The 9,457-nt window shown below is 41.5% G+C and overlaps 1 protein-coding gene across 4 annotated transcripts; it reads left to right on the forward strand.

Annotated features, from left to right (window-relative positions):
- Positions 1–266: 266 nt before the first annotated feature.
- On the forward strand, positions 267–9,237 carry LOC123443047. 4 transcript variants are annotated; one of them, XM_045119278.1, is made up of 11 exons: positions 267–507; positions 617–939; positions 1,212–1,542; positions 1,659–1,705; positions 1,821–1,862; positions 1,997–2,059; positions 2,677–2,757; positions 2,950–2,991; positions 3,078–3,134; positions 5,343–5,430; positions 9,051–9,237. In XM_045119278.1, coding segments are annotated over exons 3-10 (390 nt in total). In that variant the 5' UTR covers positions 267–507; positions 617–939; positions 1,212–1,540; the 3' UTR covers positions 5,399–5,430; positions 9,051–9,237. The 4 variants fall into 4 exon arrangements, with proteins under 4 accessions (XP_044975213.1, XP_044975212.1, XP_044975211.1 ...); XM_045119277.1 differs by lacking the exon at positions 9,051–9,237 and adding an exon at positions 6,326–9,044; XM_045119276.1 differs by lacking the exon at positions 9,051–9,237 and having other exon boundaries at positions 5,343–5,609.
- Positions 9,238–9,457: the final 220 nt, after the last annotated feature.

Consider the following 9,457-nt stretch of genomic DNA (forward strand, 5'->3'; position numbering starts at 1 on the left):
GGAGGTTTTTACATGGGCCGGCCCAGTCCAAGATTTTTCGCTTTGTAAAACGTTTTCTATTATTTACCAGTGGCATGGTGGGTAATTTATGCTAACTTTATGGGTAATTTTCATGACGGACGATCAAAAACCGTATGTGCTTTATTATTAGGGAGAGATTAGAGAGAGATTAGGAAGAGATTAGGTAAAAGTAAAGATTTTACTTTCCTTAATTAATAGTTTTTCGGCCGCACACGGAAAGCCCAATCCTCACTTGTCCCCTCCGTTCTCAAGGCCGGCCCTAAACCCCTCCCTCCCTCGATCCCTCCCTTTTGCTGCCCCCTCCACCGGCGCGATGACATCTCAAAGGAAAAGCCGCGGCGGGGGGAAGCCGGCCGGTGGGTTCGGGTTCTCCATCGCCGGCGACAAGCGCAAGCGTTTGGCGGAGTACCCCTGCGTGTCGCGCCTTCGGCAGCGGCGACTCCTGATGTTCCTCTTGAGTCACAAATTCACCCAAACCCTTCGAACGTATGTACCTTGAAAATCCCCGCTTAATTGTTCGATTGATTTGATATCTAACGCCTGCATAGCAGTGGATTTGTCTACGAGTTGCCTGATAATTCGTGCGCGCATGCAGATTCACTGGCGAGACGGATGCGTTCATGGATGCGATCCATCTGCACAAACTGGTACTCCACGGCCAGTGGAGCGAGGCCATCAAATATCTCACCCGCTTCCTGCCGTCCGATCATCCGCTGGGCGTCCACGGCCGCGCCCTCTGCCACTTTCTCCGCGTCCACAAAGCTATCGATGACATCGTCTCCGGCAAAAAGGAGGCCCTCTCCGTAACAGCAGCAGTCAGTCTGTGCTTGGACCGCTTCTTCACAAGCAGCCCTGCCCTCAGTCCCTCACTAAGCTCCGCGCCATCTTCTCGTCCCTCATCGAGTCCAAGTCACTTAGGTATCATCCCACTGACCCAATCAATTTTAATTGTTGGACGCAGATAAGCCCCGAACGTTTGGGATTTACCAATGGCAAATCAAACGTTTTTTTTTGTGTGTGGCAATTTATATACGCGAGGGATGGCAAGCTTAGTTGACAAGCATGCTTGTCAACTAAGCTTGCCATCCCCGCGTCAAATAAAGTTGCCACAAAAAAGTTCGTTTTGCCATCATTTCAGTAATTGTTTCTGTCTGAGCCTCAAATATATATGTGTCATGTCGTGAATGCAGGGATTCTGTGGACTTGATTCGCGTGAGGTGTGAGGCATCGTCGATCATGTATGATTTGGTTAGTCAGACTTCAGAGTTGAAAGACTATATGCGCCCCTGCCGCGGGTCAATGAATCCCCAGAACGTACTTCCCCTCGGATTTGGCCACGCTAGGCATGCTACTGACCCCTCCCAATTTATTGGCTCGATTCCTTACTAGCCTGTGACTGTTAGTTTGATTGCCACATCGGCTGTATTTTACTAGTTTATGTCCGAGGCGCCGCGTGAAGAAACAGGGCGGCCATGTCCCGCCGTCTGTGCTTGCCGGGCTTTATCTTCAGAAGAAGAAGATGTATGTGCATCATAAATTTTCTTTGCACGAACTGAAATGCTCTTCACTTTTACTTCTTTCTCCCAACTCTTGGTGGCACCCTAACTAATTATAGATACGTTCCATGCTTTGTGCAGGCTGCCCTCTTTGACTTCAAGTAATCACTTTCAGGAGTTAACTCGTGGTATGATACTATCATCACAGGCCTCTTGTGGCTGCCCTTGCTACCTCCTAATTATTATGCTTGTGCTCTGCTTATTAACTAACAAGTTTTTTCTCCTCTGTCTTATCAATGCCAGAAGCTTCAGTTAAGGCTAAGGAATGGCTGGTGGAACTTGTTGGTAAAGAACTACTCTCTTTTCTAGCTCTATTTGTTGTTTTAACTTATATTATATATGTCAGACTGTATTTATGCCCAACTTCTTGTTGATTAGGATTAGCACAACAACAACTGATAAAGTTACGTGATCTTCAGGTAGAAGTGTGGAAGCTGGTAAGCCGCGTCAAGCTGATCCAGTCCAATCAACATCTAGCAAAGGTAACTTCGAACCTCCTTTCATCTTATAAACCTTTAGTGTTGTCCCGTTTGAAGAAAACAGCAAGTTTAGTGTCATTTCCAAAGAAAAACGTTTGGTTTATGCAATAAGGTATCTTTGCCGGCAGTAAATTGTTCTTGAAGTGCTCGTGTGCTACGCCTGCATAGTACTACCTCTGTCCCTACTGCCAAAGCGTATTATATTTAGAAACAGAGGGTGTAGTTTTGAAGCCACACCTCTAGCCATGTAGCTTATTTCTCTGCAAAATTAGAATGGACTAGCTCAACGATGATGATTGTGCTATCACATTTTTTTTTCAACAGGTGCTGTGCTTTATCATATTGTTTTTGTTATTGCTGCTTTTAATACAGTCTTGATTGGTTACTGTGCCTGTTGTTTGTCCTTCTTTGCAGAAGTTGTCTTATCTATATCTGAACATTGTTTCTCTTAAGTTCTCCGTTGCCATGCTTTTGGTAGTTACTTCACAATTTGCACACATGGGTGGTGTGCAGAATAATTTATAACTGCACGCCTGCACAGCAGCCTCATCATGTTTGATGATGTTCTTTGCACTTTGCTACCTACTTGCTACTGTTTCTCACTTTTGTACTCCTCGCAGGCGCTCCTGACCAGCAGACTAATTTTTTCACTGCCCCAAGGCTCTGTGGAAATTCTCACACCAAAGTGCCGACCAATCTTGGTAAAATAGTTAAACACCCTCAATTATTTATTAACCTGCACGAACCTCTTATCCACAAAATTAATCCCTGACATCATTCTTTGTTAGACCACCAAATGCACATATTTTTCGCCCTGTAAATTTTGTATATGTTGTTGTAAATGATGTTCTCTCCTTTTTGAATTGGAATGATCTTTCTTTTCACGATGACAGTTATATTAAAAGAAGCAAAGGAATGGCTGCTGTATCTTTCTGGTAAATTAGACTCTGCCATGCGTGTACCATTTTGCTGCACATGTTGCAGTTGCACTATAGCAACTGATGAGCTTATGTATCTTCAGAGGAGTGTCTGGAAGCCTGGCCGGATGCGCGTCAAGGGTATCCACTTCAATATTCGAGTAAACCGCGTAACTTCGCCTCTTTCATCTACCAGTTGTCTTGTTTGAATATCTTTAGTCAGTTCCCCTTTCCATCTGGGATCTTCACTACTGCAAAAATTCATTGCATCTTTCCGGGCCATATCTGCACAATATTTTCTCATGTGTCATGTCAACACCATTGACCTACTTATGTTTGAAATTTAGTTAATTTTACACAAGGATTTTTGGAGACTCTACGATCAATAGCCTTAACATTGGTATAGTTGTGCCCTACTTTATATCTTTTCTAGGACTAGTTCTTCGCTCGTACCAAATTGATACTGTTGTGCTCCATTCTTTATTTTTAATTAAGGAGCTTCTTGCTCCCAATTTCATTTCTGAGTGGAACTGATGAAATACAATCTAGCTCGGAGCCGAAAGAAAATTGCATCACCCAGGACGCCACCCTAGCATTGTAATATTATATCACTCCTGCAGGCACCCCACAACCAGGAATAGACAAGAGCAAAAAAGAACCACTACTAAAAATATAACAGCATCAGTACCCGTGGCATGGCATGTTTCCACTCACGACAGCACCCATGCTCTGTTGCATTGCCGATGCCGTTCTCTGCATGCCATATCAATGTGGCAACCAATTAGTTACCCGAAACACTACCCTTGTTGGTCCATGAGGGAAAAACATGCAGCGTTTCTGGTCTTCCAAGCAAACCTGAGTACTGCAGCTACAACCTGTTTCTACCAAATGCATTTCTTTACCATTAAAACTAAGGATCCAATTACTAATATCAGAAAAATTCCTGGGAACACATGATGCTTCGTGATAATAAATTCTCTAGCAACATTATCATTTGATGCCTATGATACATATTGTTCGTGCCGCTAGCAACATTATCATTTGATGCCTACGATACATATTGTTCGTGCCGCATTGATTGTCATATTGTTGCTTTGCGAAGTAGTCTGCTAGGTTTGTGATTTACCGTATGCTGTGGCCTGTGAGCACGTGATATCTGAACATGATAAATTCTTTTTTGTCATTGTCATTTGATTCTTATGCACCTTGTTTGCCCCATTTACAGAAGTTATCTTAGAAGTTCTATAGTAGCAAATCTTTCACTTTCTTTGCACTCTGCCATATTTCACATTTTACTGTTTAAAGTTGATATGGAGCGAACCTTGAGGCAAGGGTCGGTCCGTTTTTGGCCCTATCTTTCACGGCACAAACCTCCATCGCAGCAAGAACTAGTTGCGGGTTTATGAAGATGTTCACACACTCCGCAGAAACAACACACCAACCCTTTTTTTTTGATAACTAACACGCCAACCCTTTGATCCGAAGGAATTACGTGGAGAAACCGTATAGGCTCAACTTGTAATCTCCTAGGCGTCTCGTCGTACGAACTCACTCGGCAGTAGAGATTTTTTACAGGATTTCTCTAAACTCGATAATGGCCTACGGCTGAAACACGCCTAGTGTCCAATTCATCATAAAATGACCTAACTATCACATTGTACTGGCTTATCCTTATATAATAGACGCACATGCCAACGAAATTGGGACACAAGCATCAGAACCTAACATAGATTTCACGTAGACAGAGAAAAGGTGACATAAACTAACATGGACTCTAACGATAGCTATTAGATTACTTGCTTTGCAGTTTGGCAAGTCAATCTTTACAAAACTAATATGGACTCTTTGTTGGTGCGTTTCTGGTGGACTCCATCCCAAGTTGCACAAGGATAGATCCACGTCACAAACTTTCTATTATTAACATGATTTTCTGGTGGTCGAGCCCTTCGAAAGAAATAACTGAGTTGATCTCCCCTGGCCGTAACCGAGTTGATTTCATGGGTCATGGCTTGATTCTTATTCTCAACTATTAAAAAAATTGGTCTTTTAATTCTTGGAAACCAATCAGCCAAAGAGATATTATTGCATGCGATCTGGGCACCTTCCCATTCTCTTCCTTTTTCACGTTGCACCATATCATGCTCTAGCTTGCCCTCTCTTTCCTCTCTGTGTGTGCCTAGTACATCAATGAGGGCAATCGGACTGGCAATAGTACTGGACACAAGCATGGCTGTATCGAAAGTGCATGAATTCAGAACTGCATTTCTGAACAGCAACCTCATCTTGTCAAAAGTGCATGGATGATATTATTTTCTCTTTATCAGTGTGTGGCTATGAGCTGCCATTTCTAATTGATAAACTCGCTGCAGGTGCTCTTTCCGCTAGTCTCAGAGACTATGCCGGATATCTTGACAAGGCATGCTGAAAATTCTTTGATTTCATCAGTCTCAAAAGAAGGTAAATTATTTGAACACATTCAAATATTATTATCTAGGATGAAACCCCAACCACAAAATTGATCCCTGGATTTGATTTTGGCTACCAAACACTAAAAATTTCTTCTGCCCTCTTACAATTGGTTCCTGTGGAAAGATACTCTTGAAGTAAAGCGGAAGATATCCGACCCTAAATATTTACTTCCTTTTCTTTTGCTTGTTCTATGTACATGATATTTGTTATTTAAAGTTTTTTTTCCACTTGTGCCTGTTTTCTTTAGCCAGTGACTATGGTTTTTAGATTTCTCAACCAGCCGTTACCAAATTCAGTGTTGAAATTCTCTTATCATATGTAGTATCAGGTTGGGGACAAGAATTTGCATGGATGTTATTGAAATTTCATGGTACTGCAGTTCACCACTAAAAATATACTCCTGCCGTTCCTTTATGTAAGATGTATTTTTTCGAGCGCGGTGACCAAGGCACAACATTGAGAAGAACTTTGGACGAAAATAGCTTTAACTAGTTTGGTAGTTAATGGCAGCTTAATAACCAACGACCTAATAACATGGAGCTAAATCCCACTGAGCTGAAATAAAATCAACTAGACAATTCTCCGCGCATTGCTGCAGGAATATGTGGTTAAAAAATTAGCACTAATGATTTTAGGACTATATAGTAAAATGACAATTTTGATGATTAACGTACTCTTTTGGTCACATGGAAATACTTTCTGAGTTCAGGGGAAATAATACACTACCACAAATTAACTATCCAACAAATTAAATGACTTTCCAGTCCTCTGGATTCCATCAACAATGGTAGTTTCCAAACGCACCAGGCCCAGAATGGCAATTTCCATGGTAAATAATTTATTGATCTCTTCTTTAACAATCTCCATCTCTCCCATTATTTAGATGCCTTTCATGCATGCCAAAGGAAGTTCCAGCATTGCAAGGCAAATCAACAATGCTATAGAAGGTATAACCATATTCCCTGACATGATCTGGTCCTGACATAAGGCACAATTGTAATCTGGGATGAAGAAGTCTTCACAATGGAGCAGATTTGAAGTGTTGACTTTGCCTTCAAGGAGATGCCAAAAAATTCCTTCAACTGGGCACCCAGGGTGTCAGGAGATTTCCAATGAGGAATGAATAGAGTAATTTTAATGTAAAATCAGAAAATGAGTTGGAATGGCATACCATTCAAATAGAACTCTGCAATACAGAAGGTAATTCAACATTATAGTAATACTTATGGGCTAATTGCCTAAATCTCAGTGTGAATTATCAAACAATATATGCTTCCTCAAAATAATAACGAGAAAGCTAACCTCCAGCCGGCAGGAATTATGCGACAGATCCGCACGTCTTGATATCCGTGGTGGGGCAGGGCAGTTGGTCTTCCTTGATCACACCACGCGTTTTCCGCTGTTGACCGATTCCTGCGGTTGTTTCTCTAGCAAGTTGCAGATGGCTTGGTCACAGTACGAGTGCTACAGTGCACACTGTCATGCCTTTTGAGTTTTTCACTATAAAGTGTACTGTAGCATCCTGCACATGAGCCAGTTCCTGTCTCCAATGCATGCATATGCATGTATCAAGCTACAGTTTTTTTTAAACTCTACTAGAAAAATACTATTTTCATGGGCATGATGAGGCAATGCACACACTAGCACCTCTTATAACAAACTCAACTTTTGTTAGTTATTGACAGTTTGGACAAGACACATCAATTTAAGTGCCTAAGTTTATTATACTTATGATAATCGACAAGCTAAAATCCGAACCACCTCATTTTTGCAACAAATCTGAACAATCTCATCGTCGTCAAGTCGAGAAAAATAAAGGTGCAGGAAGAAGGATCAAAGACACGACCTATTGGAATGAGGTGCATGGAGCTAGCCAACTCAACCACCATTAGTTGTTCTCAATAGTGTTCAGATCTTGCTTATACCACCATCATGCTAACTTCGACACGGAGAGGAGGAGTTAACAAAACGTACCCCGATAGCCTACGTGTAAATAACATGGTAATAAACACACCGTAGACCTGATAACTTACGTACAAACACCACGGTAACTATTTTTTTTTTAAACCTGATATCTTCGGTGTAGATAACTGGTAATATACGCACAACCAAGCTGGTAACTGGCGTACAAACATCACATTAACTTTTTTGACTCGGGAAAAAGTTGTTCAAAAATATACCATCGGTATTTTCTGTGTAAATAGCATGTAACACATGCACAACATAGTTGATAACCCACGTACAAACACCATGATTTTTTTGTTGTTGAAACATCTCTAGTAGTGTTATGTGAATAACATAGTCATCAACGTATTGCGGACTTGATAACTTACATACAAACACCTTGATAAATCACACATTGCAGACCTGATAATTTAAGTACCCCGGTTCTGATAACTTGAGGGGGGGGGGGTTGATCAAGTATCCCTCGGTACCTTTAGTGTGAATAGCATGATAACTCACACATCAGAGACCCGATAACTTATGCACCCTGGTTCTGGTACTTTTCTCGAGGGAGGGGTGATGAAATTTACCCCCGGTAACTTTTATGTGAATAGCACGGTAAATCACACATCGTAGACCTGATAACTATTGTACCTCAGTCTTGGTAAATTTGGTGACTGGGTAGGGGGAGGGTGGTTGATGAAATATACCATTGGTAACTTTTATGTGAATAATATGACAACTCACACATCTCAGACATGTGCTCTACTGCATTTGCATGCAGAGAGGATGTTGGCGGAGCCATTTTTATGCCCCGGTAATTTCCATGTAAACAAGATGGTAACTAGTGTACCACGTAGGCGATAACTTATTTAGACTAGGTCTGATAATTTTTGACCCAAAAAAAGTCATCGAAACATACCGACATGGGATGTAGTTTTGGAGGTCTCATCGCGACGAATATTTTATGTGAAAACGATTTTTTCAATCGGACCAGCGGTTTAAGCTACAAAACATTTTGAAGTTTCGTTTCTAATGAAATCTTTGATGACACCATCTTTTCTTCTTACCTACATGGATGCATTGTTAATTGGGTGCAATACGTGCGCTCCATGCAAACAAAAGAGATATGCATGCGAGATTGCACCGAGATGTAATCGTCCGCATCTCTTGCTAAAATCATGCCGTACGGAAGTTAGTCGCTTAGTCGCGTCCAAATAATAATAATATGTATGATCACTTGGGAAAGTCAAACGGACGATTAAATGAAGACAAAGATTTAACAAACCTCATCAAATGTTGCAATGCCTTGTGAATGACCTACACCAACCACCAAGAAACAACATCAAAATAGGTGTTGATGATAAATGTTTTAAAAGATGTTCTAATTTAGCGTTATGCGGAATAAAGCTTAAGAAAAAGATCCTAACATTTAACAACAACAACAACAACAAAGCCTTTAGTCCCAAACAAGTTGGGGTAGGCTAGAGGTGAAACCCATAAGATCTTGCGACCAACTCATGGTTCTGGCACATGGATAGCAAGCTTTCACGCATCCTTGTCCATGGTTAGTTCTTTGGTGATGCTCCAATCCTTTAGATCTCTCTTTGTCGACTCTTTCCATGTCAAGTTTGGTCTACCCCAATCTCTCTTGACATTATCAGCATCTTTAGCCGGCCGCTATGCACTGGGGCTTCTGGAGGCCTGCTGATGAGGACATCAACACCATTGTTACAGCCACAGCCCCAACTGCTATACATATTGGACCAGTTACTAAAGCTCGTGCACGCCAATTGAATTACCAGGTACTTTCGTTTCTTGGGAATAGTTCTAATGTTCATGAACATATGATGCTGCCTAAGTTAGATACTTTTGTTGTGCTCATGAATGAATGACCTATCATGGACAAGAAGGATATCCGTTGGAGCGGGATCAAGCATGGAGAAGAAGGTGCACGCGCGGGAGAGAACAATGGATCTTTTACTGGTGATTTTCGCACACTAAAGCCATCATAAGGAGAGCATGAAGACTTTGGATGAAATATTCAAGACGCCACATTATAAATTTCGTC

This window comes from Hordeum vulgare, chromosome 3H, assembly GCF_904849725.1.
Source record: "Hordeum vulgare subsp. vulgare chromosome 3H, MorexV3_pseudomolecules_assembly, whole genome shotgun sequence".
Lineage (NCBI taxonomy): Eukaryota > Viridiplantae > Streptophyta > Magnoliopsida > Poales > Poaceae > Hordeum > Hordeum vulgare.

What these genes read in the sequence shown, in the direction of transcription:
- LOC123443047 (XM_045119275.1), top strand. Translation starts at nt 335, where the DNA reads ATGACATCTCAAAGGAAAAGCCGCGGCGGGGGGAAGCCGGCCGGTGGG. An exon ending in TTCACCCAAACCCTTCGAAC is followed by an intron (nt 508 to 616) that starts GTATGTACCTTG and finishes GCGCGCATGCAG; the next exon opens with ATTCACTGGCGAGACGGATG.